Source organism: Melospiza melodia, chromosome 1 (genome assembly GCF_035770615.1).
Source record: "Melospiza melodia melodia isolate bMelMel2 chromosome 1, bMelMel2.pri, whole genome shotgun sequence".
Classification (NCBI taxonomy): Eukaryota; Metazoa; Chordata; class Aves; order Passeriformes; family Passerellidae; genus Melospiza; species Melospiza melodia.
The window spans coordinates 80,361,761-80,379,708 of NC_086194.1; the positions used below are offsets into that span (position 1 = coordinate 80,361,761).

A 17,948-nucleotide genomic window follows, 5' to 3' on the forward strand; every position below is an offset into this window, starting at 1 on the left:
ACCATTTTTTCTAATAAATTTAGCAATATGTCTGATTTTACCCACATTCAGGCCACATTTTACAGGAATGGAAATAATGTTCTGTCATGGGCACTGAGCATCATTTTTTGTGATGGATATGAGAATTCTTTAAAAACCGTTTACAGATTTCTTCAAAGTTTCTGAGTAGGTTTTCAAATATTATCATCAAGAGATACAACTTCAACTTGAGTTGAAAAAGATTTAATTTCATTTCTTTATGTAATTCTGTCACTTGTACAATTCCAACACTACAGAATACTGTATTTTTTTTCTCCATGCTGGTATAACATCACAAACTTTCAGTGCTTATTGTCTCCTGCCTTCTCTGAAAAAAAAAAAATTAAACAAGTCCTTAATATGGACAGCATTCAAAACAACGTGGAATTGAATGTATGATACTTAAAAGAAGTATTTTTGAATCATCTGCAACTATTGGTGGTCCAAGACTAAAGAAACCTGTCAACACATGCAAAGTACTTAAGATATGAGGGAAACTCAAGATACACACTGATATACACCAAAGAGAATCAGTGTGCTGTACAGACCAAAGACCAGGATTGAAGGAACAGAAAACTGAGACCGCTGCAGAGCCTACCCTTACCCCCATACATAGTTTGATGGATACCATCAAGTCTGGAGTATTACATGCATTACTAATGTAAGATTCAAAAAAGACCACACACAAACAGCACATATGTATTAAAAATACAAAATTAACTGCCGTTCTACTAAGCTTGAAGCCTTTTAAAAAGGTGGTAAAATTTTAGCAACACTTCACAACTGCTACACTAGAGAAGCCGTAAATATTTCTGAAGTAGTAATTACAATTTCCTTTATACTACAGCTAAACAAATGTATACACTATTGTTACTGGGTGCTATGGGTCTGCAAATAATAGATTTTACAAGTTTTTAATAAATTTTAACTAACAGACATTAATGTAAACACACACATATTTCTGTCTGTATTTCAACCAATCCAATAAAAACTAACAAAGTAATTTTACCCCCAGAAGTGATGTGGTAGCAATTAGGTGGAAGGAAACACTGCAAAGGAGTTTGTCCAGGTTTGAGTCTCATTATAGACAAGAAGAAGGTCTGCTAGAATGTGTCAAGGCAGTATGCCACGAAAGCGTACCTACCAGTGAACATAAATTGACAGATTATTTTATAGGACAAGTGGAGCCTGGTGTAAGTAAAGTCTAATAGAACTCAATGTTTTATCCATCAAAGTCTGCAAATTAAGCAGTTTGATGAATGGTTGCCTGAAAAGACATGCTTGAGAGAAAGCCACCTGAAATTGTACCTGACTAAAAGGTAGTGTTCTTGCACAACAGACTTCAAAGAATCTTACAAGCTTTCATGTAACAGCTCTATTTATATTAAGGGCATTGTAAATAAACAAATTTTTAAATGTTAATATAGACAGCTCTCAGAAAACATTATCACTGCTAAATTTCAACAAAAGCTCAGAGATGCAAGCTGCAAAACTGCGTCCGAAGTTCTTGAAAAGCTGGTTTTAAATTCTTAATAGAATTCTTAATGAATTTTCTTCTTAGAATAAAATACTATAAAGCACTTTTTGAAGAGTCAGCAACATCCACTGCATTATAATGAAGTGTGACGTACCTAGAAACACCTAGAAACACCACGGTATCACTGCATTTTCTGTCCATGGCATAGATGAGCCTAGTCTCCATCATACCTTTCCTGTACAAGACATTTCATGGTTCTCTTTACCCTTGCTGTCAATGGTTGCTCTCTTGCATCAATTTCATTTAGAATTATACTATAGATCAATGCAGTTCAAGACCAGTGTGGCTGCTGTGAATGGTTGACTGCACATATATTCATTTAATAGAGCTCACACTATGACATGTATTGGCCAGCTGCATTTCCTCTTCACTTCAGCAGTTAATTTCATCAATAACTTATCTCATAGCCTGTTTCCCTTTTATCCAGAAAAAAGGACTGCTTTCTGCCAAGTCAGCTTTCAACAGTGATCACAAAAGCAAAACCGAAACAATACAATCCTCTCCTCCACCTCAAATATTGCAGTAGATTTGACTAAGTAATTTTAACTATTCTCTAAGTTAACCCAGCTTAACTAAGCTATAAACATGGAAGATTAAATATGTAATTGGAAAATATAAAAAAAGAACTCTTCACCCCTACCAAAAACCTTTAATTTTTGTAAAACTAAATATTCTCCACTGTGTATTCTGTGGAAGTCACGTGTACTTTACCTTTGAGAGGTATTTGAGTCAGCAGTACATAAAACTTCTAAAAATCAAAGTCTTTTGAAAAAAAATGTATTTTTATTTTTCCATTTTAAAATGCTTGGAAGCATTGTACCCTCCTCCCTCAATAACAAAATTAAAACCAAAAAGCTTATATTAAAAAGTAGTAAAAATTGTGTTACGTACTTCAGAAGAAATTGTGTTACATACTTTAGGACAATGTGAAAAGTCTCTTACATTTCTAACCCAAATATGACTTGCCAGAAAAATAAAAAAATCCCCAAATCATCTACACATGTCAGGAGTTGTTATTCCTTCTGAATACAGAAATAGCTCTTGAACCTGACAATTATTTTACAGCACACAAGAATTTTTTTGAAGTTTGTCCTGCTTTTAAAAATGAGGCATTTAAGGAAATGCCATTAAGTATTTTAAGTATTTACCAATCAAAAGTAGCTGTTTACAAAAAGAAAAAACTAAAAACTAAAAATTTAATTACACACTGAACATGAGAAATTTCCATAAGGCTATATATAAAGAAGAATGCACAAAATTAAAACTTCTGCCTTACACAGTGAAGCACTCAGCTGCTCATTTCCCACAACTATACAGTTCTTTAAAATTAGTAGACAAAGTTGTACATTGTGAACATCAGACTTATTTCCATCATTCAAGTGAAAATTTTGGAATTATCTGAATTAGAATTTAAGATTAATTCAAGGAAATCACACTGGATCTATATAGATTAAGCATTTATCAAAAGTGGTACAAACTTCATGAGCACATTTAAACTGATTTACAAGTATGTAATATTCATTGAACCTAATCACTTGAAGACAGGCAGAAATCAACATAGAGCAATGCATGCAAAGTGCTGCCCAAAGACCAACTAAACTGATTTTTGAAACCTTTTCAGCTGAAACTTTGAAAGTTGGATGCTTAGGAAAGTCTTGGAGCTACAATTCTGTTTTGGTTTCACAATTCTGTTTGGTGGTTTAGGAAAAGCTCAATTATTTGAGTTCTGTCCAGAATTTATCCTAAGGTTACTTTTCCAAGGAAAAATTGCACATCAATACAAAGGATTAAATGATTTTAAGAACTTGAAATAACTATGTAACTTCACATTATAAGGATACATTGATAATTATTAAGACCTCTTATTTATGTTTTTTGATATATCATGGATAAAAATACATTTTTAAAGGTATTTTGTGTGTTAGTAGAATATTGAAGAAAAGTAATGCTTACTTCAGTAGCTTTTACAGTGTTTTGAAATAGAGATAAAAAAAGCTTATCTATGATGGCACTAATCTTGAGCCATAATATGCCTGGCCTAGATTTGTCAAACAAACTCTGTATTGTTAATACAGAGTAAGCAGGAAGAATTCTACTTAGTGTGTGATGGACTTAAGGCTTCAATCAGATAATACCTGAAGGACGTGTACATGTCTAATGCTTTTGGGAATGGTGTACATGTGCACATGCAGCAGTTACCTACCTGCCTCTAGGAATCCTGAACTAAAATTCTCAAACTAAATACAGGTCATCCTTTGAAAAAGCTGGGAATATTTTCACCTTAAAAAAATGTGCAGGAGAGAAAAAAAAAAAAAGGAAAAAATTCTTCCCCAAAACCAGAAAGGGAATCTCCTTAATCAAGTAAAACACATTTATATCATACCCTTTCTCTTAATACTATGCATCATCACCAGGTTATCACCAGCCTAATTTTTTTATACTACCAAACTTGCTAATCATAGCTTATGTATTATTTTCCTTATATGTAGATGTTTTTAAATTCCTGAAATTATAGTAATGTATATGAACTTTTAATAATATCAAACACTTCCATTTTATTTTTATATACATACTTCAGAATATTAAATACATCTTTTAAATTAAGCTTCTGAAAACAAGCTATTACTTGGGATGTTACGTATTTTCTTAAATGATTTCTAGCTTCCAGGGTTTATTTAGAAATTCAGTCAGAAAAGAAAATTTGCTGGCTATTAATTAAATTATTTGTTTCTATTTTATTTGATTTGGAAACGTTATTTCTGTTAAGCAGAAAGATGGATAATTTCTCCTCAGAACAATTACCTTAATATTCAGCCTGTTAAACAAGTAGCTTTTATAGAACTTTTGCTTAACACAAGAAACCCAAAATTGACAGACTAAAGCAATTACTTCACAAAATGAAAATAATTTATTCCTTGTAGAACTGCATCCCTTGATTTTAATGGAAAGCTGTAATGAAAAAAAAATCATGTTATCCTAATAACATTGAGATTTAATATTTGAAATATGTGGGGAAAGGAAATCTCAACTGGCCTAGAGAAGTTGATTTAGTTTGCCGCAGAATCAAAACTCTGCTATTTGTAGCCTCTCCTGCGTTAGATTACATACATTCCTGCATATCATAGACATTTTAATTTCACACATGGCTTTAGGCAAAGACTGTTCTGTTGTATACTTTTCTTAGTAGCCTAATGGTGCCCTTAAATAGCCAGACAGACACAGAATATCTTACCAGGTATGAAAATATGACCTAATGTTCTTTATTAGGCAGTAATACTCTTGAATAATCCTAGACTGCATAATTGAATCCAAATACCTCAAAATGAATTCATCAACTGATGGAAATTATGAGCAAATCAGACTCTGAAAATGGCAAACAAAAAGTTTACGTAGAGTGGCATGATGAAAAGACCGAGCTTCCTCCTTACTTCCTTCTTGATCATGAAGTCTACTGGCTTTGCTTTTACAAAGAGAAGGTTGGAAAATATGCTAATACCTAAAGATAAAATATGCTAATACCTAAAGATAAAATATGCTAATGCTTGCTTTCCAGGACTGGCCATGTTTCTGGACAAATAGCAACATGAAAAATTAAGATAGCTTTCTTGACATAACTAAGCTATCCAACTTGTCCAGTATCCAAACTTAATTTTCATTTCCTGACTCCTGGCCTGTAGGAAGGGTCTGAGAAAGCAGTTCTAAGTCATGAGATGAGACTCAAGAGGATTTTCAATTCAGGAAAAAGAAACCCTGCTAAGGAATAACTTATTCAGACTAGCATTAAAAAGCAACAAAGTAAATGACACATCATAAAATGAGTTGCACACTTTGATCCTTCACAATTTCTGCTCTTGCTTTGAGCAATAATTTAGAGCAGATCTTGTCTTTGACTACATCTATTAAATCAGCATTTTGAGTGAAATTATTTTTTTCAATATTTCTATTTTTAGATTTCACAAGTACATGGAAATCCACAGGGCCTTACCAGTCAACCCATCTATGGTATTTGTTGCAAACATCAGTGTACACAGTAAAGAATAATGTATAAGAAGTTAATCAACACAGAAGTTCTAAAAACTGTATTTAATTTTCTCTCAAAAAACATTAAAGTTAATAGATTTCTGCTTGCAATTTTTTTGCCAATTACCAGCAAGCTTTAAAAGTCGACTTGCCAATAAGCACTAAAGTAAACGTATAGGTATAATTCAAATATGCCATAGCACACATTTTGATGTTATAGAGTAAGGAAGATGCATCAGAGGGAAGCAACTATAATTTAGTTGTATATAGCAGATGTACAGGAATATGCATATTTTACAAGCATAATAAAAGCAAGGCACCCCAGTCTTGAAAAGGTATTGTTTTTTAAAAAAATTCATAAAAGTGAATTACATTTACTTTCTATAATATGTAACTGATAAGAATTCCTGTCAGTTATTATTAATTAGAGATAATGCTAAACCATCACTACATGTCTGGGTTCTTCTCTGTCCAATCTAACTAAATAAAATTATGTCTGCCTTCTCTCGCCAGACCTGTATCCAATGAATTTTTTACAAATGAGAACAACAGCTACAACTAATGCCTTTCAAGCCTCAGCAAAACTGAATTATTAAATCTGTCTGCCTATATCCTATTACAGCCTACTTATGAATACTTGATTTTATTTTGTATAATTGACAACAGTTGTCAGGAAAGAAAGGTTTTAACGGCAATCAAATTACGATCAACTGGTATAAGTGTCAGAGTGAAGAGCTTGTGTCAAGTGTTGATGAATTAATTGATGGGTCAGTGGGAAACATGTGGAACTGCAGTGCCATAAACAGCTTTATATTTTCTGGCAATATTACCAGCCTCCCAGCTTTAAGTGGAAAACATTGAAAGAGATGGGTTACTAGAATGTACTCAGCAAAAGAAAACAGACTTTGACTTTGCACACTGAACATCAGATCATTTACAAACAACTTAATTTTTAAATCATTTATATTACTTAAGTGACTATGTACATGAAAATTTTAAACTGATGACAAGGTGAATAGCAGCACCAAGATGACATATTGGAGTACAGAGTTTCATTTACTATTCTAATGAACAGCTTTCAATTATGGTGGCATCTTAGGAGGAACAAAACCGCAAGACACCTGAAACATCCTAAACGTTTAAGCTCCATCACCATTCCAGAGGATACACATTTATGAAAGACTAAATTAGTTTAAAAGCATTAATTTCTCTTAAGACCAGAGAAGAACTGTGTGTACTTGAGATATTTGATCTGATTAAGAAACCGATGAAGCAATTGATTAATTGGAATTTAAGCCATCAGTCACTGGATCCATGAACAGTTTCATTTACATTCTAAACAATCAGCTGATGGTCTTATAGGATACCATGTATTAATACACAGTCAATATGATACCCCTAAACTCATCACAGCTCCTTATTGACAAGAACTTGGACGTTTTTTAATCCAAGCTTGATCACATTGCATCTTTTTTGAATTGTGGTATTGATTCACTACGCTTCAGGAATTTTTATCTCTATTAAAACATTATGGAATTTTCAGATATAGCAAACAATGTTCCAAGTTTAAAAAGTCTAAATTCGTATTCACATTCTAAAATTCTGGCTTATTGATTTATATTATTCAAGATATACAGAAGGATACTAAAAAACATTAATTTTTCCTTTTAAGAGGATCTGATGCCCCACTTTCCTCCATTATTCATCTGATGTATACTAGCAATCTCATTTTGCAGAAAGCCATTGATACAGATACAAGATGGTGTACATTATTTACATATTCAGAGTAATGACTAAATCAAAAAGCCTGCCATAGACAATGCTTAGAACACTGAAAAAATTCTCCCTTTTCAGATAAAATATAAATACCAGCTAAACAGCTCCATGATTTGAGAGCTCTGGAAGCATAGCAGGACTCACTGTCCCCATCAATGTTCCTAATGCACTTATGTATTTCTAAAGACCAGTAACATGAAAAAGTACATATACACCTCAAAGAAGAGTGCTTGTAGAAGGCTTAAGGAGCATTTCCTCTTTTGATGAAAGCAGAGCTCACAGAGGAGGTTGGGAAAAGCATATGGCCAAATATACCAGTATCCACTGAGAACATGTTTTGCTTCCAAGATTTTAGCAGCAATAATAATCAACTTGAAGGACAGTCTAACTAAATTAGGAGGAGTAGAAATAAAAGCCTTGGTATCTCATAAAACTTAAACACAGAAAAGTACAAGTCAAAGGAGCTGACAAAGCCATCAGGGTACAACAGGCATGTGAAAAACATGAGGATAAATTTCTAGTTAAAATTTAGCAGGGAAAAGCAAATTTTCCTTTACTGTTTGGTAACTGGAAAGAAACAAGAGACTCAGCTATGAAGATTTAACACTGGACTTTACAGATGCTTTAGAGACAACATGTTATAAACTTCCACACAAGGAATTCTTTAAATCTACTTTTGCAAGAGTAATTTTAGTTTTTCTACTTTCAAAGCCTTTGACAACATATCAACAAGTCTATCAGCACTTAATATACATATATTTGTTTGCCTGACTTGCCCTGCTTCTGAGATCTGCTTTGATGATCTCACCTTCAGTTTCTCTACATTGTTTCCCAAAAATGGGGAATTGTTTGGGATTTCAGGACATTCAGGCTGCTACTCAAGCCAAGCCACCAAATCCCCTCAAATTTCTGGGAAAATGCATTCTCACTGGCAAATAGGAAGAGGCTCATTTATGCGAACACAACACACAGTCTCCTTACACATGAATTTTCTCAACTATTACTAGTCTTTTTTTTAAATACAGAAAAAAAAAATAGAATATTTCTTTGCTAACACCTATTTTGCTGCAAAGCTAATGAAACACATGGATTGTACTAGTCAGACAAGTATGCAGAAAAAATAAAATAATAGCGGATTGTATATCTGATCATGTCTTCTAATAATATTTTACTGTGTAATTTTACAGTTCTAATAGAAGAGTAGAATATTATTTGGAGCCTAACGTCTGCCAAGACCACCTCCTTCCACTACATAACATTCATACTATCTGACTACATTTTAAACAAGTAGCTGATCACATCAAATCACCAGTACTCAGTGGCTTAAAGCAGATACCAAAACATTTCAAGCCTGAGTTAAATCAAATGCTAAAAACGGAATAGGAACTGAAAGGGAGAAACAGATTAAAGTAGTTTGGACAGATTGTTGGCAGCTACTCATGCCCTGAAGATAAACTTTTATCTAGCCGTATGTGCAAAACTTAACTCTAGCCATTTATCATTCTCTATAGCAATAGATTTTCAAAGCATTTTAGTTTCCAGACAGGTAGGTTTTACAACACTTGTTTTCTAAACATAATAGAAAATTCCAGAATGTGTGACAAATGCAACTCCTTCAGCCTTATGATTCTGCAGTAGCTGGTTTTATGAAGAAATAAAAAGTGACATCAGCTGCACAACAGAATTCCAAACTGACATTTTCTCCTCTGGTTTGATTTTCAAATATCTGAAGTTCCAGGCCAGGCTGGGACTGAGACAATCAAGTTATTTGTAGAACACTCACTCCTAACTGTCCAGAATATATAGACAGTACTAGCATCACCTTTATTATATTTTTCCTTGCAGTGAGTTTGGAGTTTCATTCTTTGATACAAATGTTCTACTAATATTTGCTTTTTAAGACCTACAAAACTAGGTATTTTAAATAAGTAAAACATAGTTGGGAGCACAATGCTCTCTTTTTGTATAGAAATGCTTAAGAACTCATCATTTTCAAAAAAATGTCTTTAATGAGCAGACATTGTTTGAGATGGTAGACTCTGGTGTATGCCTTTACTGGTTAACTCACAGCTCCTTCCAACAGAAAATCAACTTGCATGAATGATTATTTAGGCTTGTACTTGCATTGCAGAGTTTATGCCAGTTAAATGGTTTGCATTTTAAATAAAAATCGCATCTGAGAATTATATTGCTACAGAAATGAATTGCTACAAAGCCTCAAAATAAAAATTATTTTCCTGTTTTATTCCCACATTTTCCTTATACCATTGTTGTTAAAGTAATTACAAGTAAAGAATCTTGAAAACTTAACTACAAATTTTAATGCAAGGGAGATGACTCTTTTTGCTACAATTCTAAAAAGTATAAAGATGTTTGCAACTAGTATTTTATGCCTGAGCAAAAATACCATTTTTAAATAATTTCATAAGTGGAATACAAAACACTGATCTATGCAATGGAAAATGTCCACGGGGACCTTGACAAGCTGGAGAAATTGGTTGACGAGTAAGCACCAGAACAATGTAAGAGTGACCTGAAAAATCCTGCATGCAGCAACTGTGCAACTTGCATTACTTTGGAAAGAGTTAAATGTTCTTCACAAAGGACTGTAAGAATTTTTAAATGATTTTCCATTTCCCTATGCTTGCATTGCACAGCTGTAGTGGAGGACAGTGTTTTGCAATGTCCACACCACTACGTTATTATGTACTGGATTTAAAGACAAACAGTCCAAAACTGGTTTATGATAAAAACGTTTGCATGAGAGTATGCACGACAGCAGTGGAACTGATCAGCCATTGGGAGTTGCTCCCTCCAGAGTATCACCTCTACAATTAAAAAAAAAACCAAACCAAAACAAAAATCTATTTTGTGAATTTAGTAGCTGTTGTGAAATCTAAAGCAGCTGAGATATTAAAATAAATGTGACTTTATTTTACCAGACATCTACATATACATCTTTTTTATGAACTTTTACAAGTTTGTTAAAAGAGAAATATTTTAAAGCAGTACTCTCACTCTTGAAAAAAAATCCTACTTTTCCAGAAGCAATAGCTGTTACTCTACATGAAATCAAATGTCTACCAAAAAATTTAACTCTATGCAGAAGACTTGTGCTAGGAAAGAAGACTATGGGCAGGAAAGCTGAAGCAGACCACGAAAACCACTTCCTATTCACCCTTTGGAAGTTCAGTTTCACCAGAAAATGCTAAAGAGAAAATGCAGCTCTATCTTCCATATCATCACAAAGCACTATCTGTGACAAAGAGGAGTTGGGAACAATCAAAAGAGTTTGACTAAGATTAAGCAATTCTACTCCTGCAGTACCCTTCCAGCACTGTGATTAGTCTGTCATAGGCCTAAGTAGTTAGCAGTAATACAGAAACAATCTTTTGCAGTCCTAGTGTCCATGGAGCATATCACAAGACTTAAAACTTTTTACCCCTTGGCTATTCCAGCTGCAGATGTACACAATTAGTTCCTTTAGCTGTAATTCCATGTACAATGCTATTCTGCCATGCCATTTTTCTACCAGCAGCTTTTGACTTGTGGCCGATTTCAACCTAGTTTGGCAGCACAATGGACTCAAAACTAGCAAGTTCCCTGAGGTTTTGTGAAACAAGAGAGGATGAAAGAGCCATATGAATAAAAGAAAAGCCAAGCTGGTAACTCCCAACAGTTATCTGTTCCAGGACCTGGCAAAAATTGATACCTAAAATCAACATTTGCTTAGCTCAGAACTTGCCACTACATTTGCCAGCTTTTCACCATGAATAATAACAATCTGGAATTATTAGAGGAATGTAAATAAAAAGCTTGTCTGGAAAAAAAATAAGCTTAATTCATTCTTTTTTGACACTTTGTAGTCACCCTGTAAAGTTTGTATTCCTCTCAAAATTTCACATTTGAATGTAGAAAGAGCACAAATTCCAGAAACACTGAGTCTTACAGTCACATGCACCAGATTTTCTGGCAGGACTAGACCCATGCTCAGAGCACATGTTACCATAGGAATACCTGAGCTGGATCAGAAGCCAGACACTGCACCAAGGCACAGCCAATGAGGAGTGCAAGGACTGTAGCTCACAGAAGGAAAGAGTTTATCTTTGAAATTTTTCTTGTGTTTTTACACACACAGTATCTTTGATGCTCCCATAATGAAGTTGTTAACACACGCTTCAGTTGTCAGTTTCTGGGGACAAATATAGTTATTTGATGATCTCTGGAATGCCCTGTCTAGCCTTTGATTTTTGATTGAGATGGCATATAGACAAATGAAATGCAGAGAACATGCCAAACAAATTAAAAATGATCCTGGAAAGTTTTGTTAAGGGCCACTTAAGATCTAGTTTAATTTCAGCAAGGGAGTTTTGTGTTGGTGTAACAGAGATCTTGCCTACATTTGCATAACAGCTTTACTCTAAGGTAGTCAGTTGATTTTGGCATGCTGCCTGCTTATACAGAAAATGAAAATAACCTTTAAACCATCTTTTGCAGCCAGCTCAGCATGAACATTTCCTTTTATTTGGTGGAAAGCTGATAAATGGGACAAATCATCCAAATTTCTTGTCACTTCTGCCATATATAATGAATAAAATCAAGATTCAGTCATAGATAATCCCCTCCTACCTTTTCAAATACATACAACTCCAACATATTGCTCCACAAGCTTTTCATGCCTAAATTTTATAAATTGTTTTTCTTTATTTTGGAAGTCCATGAAAATCTTTTGGAAACCTCTGTTATGCAGGGAGCCAGACAGCAGCAAAGAATTCACATTTGAGGAATGATTTCCACCTGCTCCATCCCCCTGGGAAGTAATTCTGACTGAAAATACAAACAGCCATCTAGCTGCCTCCATCCATGAAGGAGAGGAATACGAGTGTTACAGACTGTCACATGAATACCAAAGAAAGTGCCACCGATATGAGCCTTTAGATTATAAGTTCTGTAAAGTCTGATCAATAAACATAGGAAACTTAGAAATTAGATACAGGCACACAATTGACATCGAGTTATTATAGCAGATCTTTGAAGAGATCATTCTACCTAAAAGACAATGCATTTGATAAAGGAAAAATATAGCTAATAAGAAATTAGTTTTATCAAAATAAGCTTGATACCCCAGAATGCAGCTTCTGCTATGCACAGTTAAAAATATCCTAGAAAACTCTAAAAATGCAATTGGGGGTGGGGGGGGTAAGTTTCTGGATGAACTTTGTAAGCTGTCTATTTATAACTCAAATTGTTTCTTCTTTTGAGTGATGGTGTAGGATACTGCAGTGCTGCAGACTGCATTAATATGTAATGTAAATATTGAAGCTGGAAAATTGTACTTGACCCCGAAAGAAGCTTACAGGGAGGTTTGGATTTTGAGATTAGTTCAAACTCTCTAAAGAGTTCATTACTCTTTAGAGATTTATAGTAAGAAGCTATAGTTAAACTGCTTTATTACACAGGAGATAAAATTACATATAGATAAAACCATGCAAAAACTATTTCACAAAGTACTTACAAGTTTCAACTATAAATTAAAGCATAAATCAGTCAAAACTGCAACATCAGGAAGAAACAATTACAGATGTAAGTGTTCACTCTTTAGTCAAAAAACAATTAATGCCATATGCTTGAAGTTTAGGAAATTATTTTTGCGTGGTTTTGCTTTCTTTTTTTGTTTTTTTGTTTTTAAAGAAGTGCAGCACCAATAAAACTAGTTAACCTGTTGCTTGTAAACAGAAAATTAGGCTTTTTAATAGATTGAGGTTCTGAGAGGGAATAAAAATAAAATCCCTGTATCCTGAACCAGAGGATGGTTAACAAAAATGGAGCTTATATAAGACCAGTAGAAGACTGTCACTCCAGGCCAGTTATAGATGTCCACTGCATGTAATCAGCATCAACAAGACACAGTAACTATACAGAAATTTCTTCTTTTAGCAAATATATAGCTCTCCCGGAGTTCCGTAGGCTATCAGAAGTATTTTTGTCTTCTCTTTCAAATGATCTCTACAAATTTAGGCTTTTATCTGAAATATATGATAGAACTTCAGTGCCACAGTGAAATACTATGTGCCACTAATATGGAGCTTACCAATATCACAGCTATTAGCTTTGTGAAATTTAGTGCTGTCTGACAAATACCAGACAGTTCTTCAGGATCTGAAGAGAAATGGTAATATAAAGGAGGAAAACTCATTTGAGTTATACACAGGGGCATCCAGTAGTAATTTCTAAAGTTTACAAAACAGCTATAATTTATAGGGTTCCTATAAAGGAAATATTTGTTTCTCAAAGATTAAGAGTAGTCCCCTATCACCATGTGAAGAGTAATGGAGCTAACAAGCAGCACTTTTCTTTCTCTCATGCAAGAAAATTCCTGGGTTTTTGGCTTTTTTTTTTTTGACTGACTAAAAAGGCAGTATTATTTTGAAGTAAAAGAACCCAAAAAAGTTATTTCAGGAGTTCAGATCATTGTAATAAATTTTTCCAAAAATAGTTATTTTAAACATATATTAGGAGGTTCAGATTTGAGTTCTTGCAAATGTAGTAACAGAAACACAATCAGATGACATTTAAAGGTATGTTGCAAGACAATGATCAGTTGTAAATCATGTCAAAATGTGAAAATAATGACAAATCATGCTAATAAAATGCAGTCTTATAAATCTATCTGCTAAATATTTTTAGCATTTTTAATATTTAAATCTTTTGTTAAAACAGCTCATAAAACCACTCATGTAGAGAAACATATCTATAGAAGTCTCATGTTGGCAGTAAGATTACCTCTGGTTTATAGTCCAAGCATAACGTGTTTGTCACATATGGACTCTCTCCCATTAATCTGATGAAGGAAGAGCTCTATCAATCTATTCAACCATTTCAAATTGGCCACAGTGTACAATCTAAAATTCTACCAAAACTACCAACCATGTAATCAATAAGAATTGTGGTTACATTATCATGTAACCAATGTGAATTGTGAAAACATACCTGTTTTTTCCGAGGTTCTCAGAAACACCATGTCAGATGGGATTCGTTGATTCTGAGAGAAGAAGACAGAAAAAAGGTATATTTTTTCTAAGTACAAAAAAAGTGAATTCCAATCAAAAGTCCAATAAGATCTATCACCAAAAGGTCACACTTGGATTGAAACTCAATTAAAATAGGATTTCTCGCAGTACTTTACATTCAGCATTTGCAATTCAGAAATCAATATTTTCGAAAAATTATACCATAAGCAAACAACAGCTAATCCTTTCAGATGTTCTTTATAAGTGCATCATAAATACCTGAAGAACAGATTAACATTTTCTTGACTGAAAACAGTACTTCAAGTATATAAATATGTAATCAAAATATTTTAAAACATAGTTTCACTGAGCAAAACTGACTTCAGTTAGCACACATAACGGAAAAAAAAAAGAAGGTAAGTTTAAAATATCTGTCTTGGCACTCAAGTTGCAAATGTTATGTATACCGAGCATTCTTCTCTCTTCCAGTACACACAAACACACACAGGGGAAATAGCAAATTAGGGAACAGCATTTTCCTATTCCACATATGTAAAATGAACAAAATTTCTTCCTCACTAAGACACAGAATCACATGCACAGTCAGATGTACCTGTTATGTCATTTCCCCTTCCAGCACAAAATTGTCTGTAACAAGTTTTCAATTATTTATTCCTCATAGAAAGGCTTTCTAAGCTTTCGCAGGTTAAACTAGATGAACAACACCAGCCTCCCACACATGGTATCTGCTACACAACTACCCAAATCCTCAGCTCCCTTTCCACTTGTTCCCAAGGCATCTACCAGCACCAGTTACACATGGCCAACACAGGGTTTAGGAATGAAACACCAGAGAAAGGAAAAATAACCAACATATCAAAATTTGCAAGACACAGGACTCAAAAGGTTAAAAAAAGGTTTTCCATTAATCCACAGAAACCTTCCCAAAATCAGCATGCCACCACAACAGTGCCATTTGGAATAGCGTAATCTGAAGAGATCTGCCAGAGTCAACTGTCAGGCTATGTGTTTTATGGGCTTAGCTTCCAAAATATCATGATGCAAACTCTCTGAATCTCCAGTACTTCTCACCACTCCTTGTAACATACTCTCAGCAACACCAGTTTATAAATGGGACTGGAAGCAATTGTAACTGTATTCTCTATGGGAAGTTCCATAAAGAGGGGCCATAAAGGGCTACAGAGAGGGCTACTATCATAAACAAAGATGATGCTTGAAAAATGAAGAAATTGGAAAACACTAAAACACAGATGCATGTTTTAGTCTACCTGAAAATTCTACATAGGTAGCAAAAAGCCATCTGCATAACTTAAAATGACGCATTTTCATCCATTAGTATTTCCTAATCTGCATCACATCCCATTTTAACTCTTTATGCTTTTACAAAGTTCACTTGCTTGTAATCCAACACTATTCACCTTGAAGAGGCTGTTCATCTGTAACTAGTACAGCATTTCTTTGAATCTTGTCCTATAAGAGCTAATAATTAAGGTTGTAGTGAAATTTATTATCCACCATGAGCCCAGATTCAAGGAGGAATATCTTGTTCAAATTTGGAAAAAAAATGCAGAAAAAATATTAACCTTAAACTATATTATTTTGCACCTCTTAGAAAGAAAAAAGAGGAAAAGGAAAAGACAACTTCAAAATTAAATAATTCTGTCCTTAAATGACAATAACAATTAAACAGATATCCAGTCTTAATATAGATTAGCTATACATTTTTGCAGCTCCCCTGCCAGCTCTGACATAAATCCATTACATGAGTTTCAGGTTACTGAACTTCATGCCTACAAACTTCCAGCTACTTGTAAACAAACTAAAACACTTCACTAACATCCAAAAATTTTGCAAAAATAACTGTCAAATGATCTGATACTGAATTAAATAAAAGTTCTGGTAATAAAAAGGAGGTACCTAACAGTCACTACCAATTTCCACTGAGGACACATTTAAGTTCACACTGACTGAATGAAACATTAGCTTGGTACAGAGTATGCAAGATTCAGATACTTTATGCCTGACAAAACTGGGCAGAATCATAGCATATCTGAAGTTGGAAGGGACCCATAAGGATCACAGAGTCCAACTCCCTGCTGCTTTAAGGACTATCTATGACTAAGTCATTTGACTAATAGCAGTATTCAGACAGTCCTTGAACTCAAACAGGTTTGGTGCCAGGATCACTTCTCTGGGAATCCTGTTCAGTGACTAGCCTTTTCCCATAACTTTCCCTAACACAGCTTCATTCATAGAATCATAGAATGGTTTGGGTTGGAAGGGACCTTAAATATCATCTTGTTCCAACCCTCTGCTATGGGCAGGAACACCTTTCACTAGACCAGGTTGCTCAAAGCCCCATCCATCCTGACCTTTAACACTTCTAGGGACAGGGGATACACAGCTTCTCTGAGCAATCTGTTTCAGTGTCTCACCACCATCACAGTGAAGAATTTCTGGCTACTATCTAATCTGTATCCGCCCTGTTTCAATTTAAAGCCATTACTCCTTGTACTGTCACTGCAAACCATTGTGATTCCATTTCCTCGTGTCCTGACGCTGATCACCAGAGGGTGATCAGCAACTCCTCCCCCTCTACCCCCAATAAGAAAGTTATAGACTGTGATCAAATTAGCCATGTGAATATTTCTCATTTTAATGCAAAAACTAGATATTGATTTTGCCTTCTTTTGTGTTCGCTCTTGCTCATTTTTCTTTCCTGTAAAATAATGAAACCTTTTCTGCATATATGTATCTGAATGTATCCTACCATGTAGGGTAGTGAGACTGAGTTGTCTTTAAAGTATTTCAAATTGACATCTTGTTTTATTATCAGATCTTTCATAATTTGGAAGTGGACAGAAAGACACTACAGGAGTACTAGGCACCAAAAACATTGTCACTATTATTGCTGACTCTGGAGAGCAAAGATAGCCCTGCAGATACATACCTAGTCACTATAAAAGTGTGACTACATAGAAACAGATGGCAAGTATGCTACAAAAATCTTTAACATCTCATTATGGAGAAAATTAAATTCTGTTGAACATTGTCACAGTCAAACAGCAGCAGTATGTCAATCACGTTAGCCCTCTCATGTCATATTTATCAAAGTAGAACAAGTTAAAATGACAACAGATACAACTTCAAGCATTCAGAAACCCGTGAAAAAACTACATAATCTCAATTACCGTGGAGATTATACCAGAAATGCTTATTAAAATATACTGAAATTCGAATATGTAAGTAATGGAAATTACTGAATACATTGTTTTTCTTGAATCTGGGCAGAATTAGAGATCCAGAGAAGGAAGGCTCCGTTTATCTCAGTATTTACAGACTTCTAGATTCAGTCCTAGAGATCTAACTACAGCCAGCCAATGGTCAATACAAGGCAAGTGCTTCCCCAGCTCTAGGGTTCCCATAAGTAACTATGCCATCCAGAAATACCAGCCAAACTGGTAAACAAGAAACCCATAAAGACATTGATACTTCCCTGCAACACAGACTACAATATTCACTTAAAAATACTCTTCTCGTAGCTTTCAAATTAATTTTATGTTTTT

The 17,948-nt window shown here is 34.3% G+C and overlaps 1 protein-coding gene across 3 annotated transcripts in view; it reads right to left on the reverse strand.

The window, feature by feature from the left end:
* ATP9B (ATPase phospholipid transporting 9B (putative)) overlaps positions 1 to 17,948 on the reverse strand; it is a 155,398-nt gene that overhangs the window by 92,975 nt on the left and 44,475 nt on the right. For all 3 annotated transcript variants that reach the window (XM_063159571.1, XM_063159562.1, XM_063159581.1), the window contains exon 7: positions 14,342 to 14,393. In XM_063159571.1, the coding sequence (XP_063015641.1) occupies positions 14,342 to 14,393 (52 nt within the window). The remainder of the gene's footprint in view (positions 1 to 14,341; positions 14,394 to 17,948) is intronic.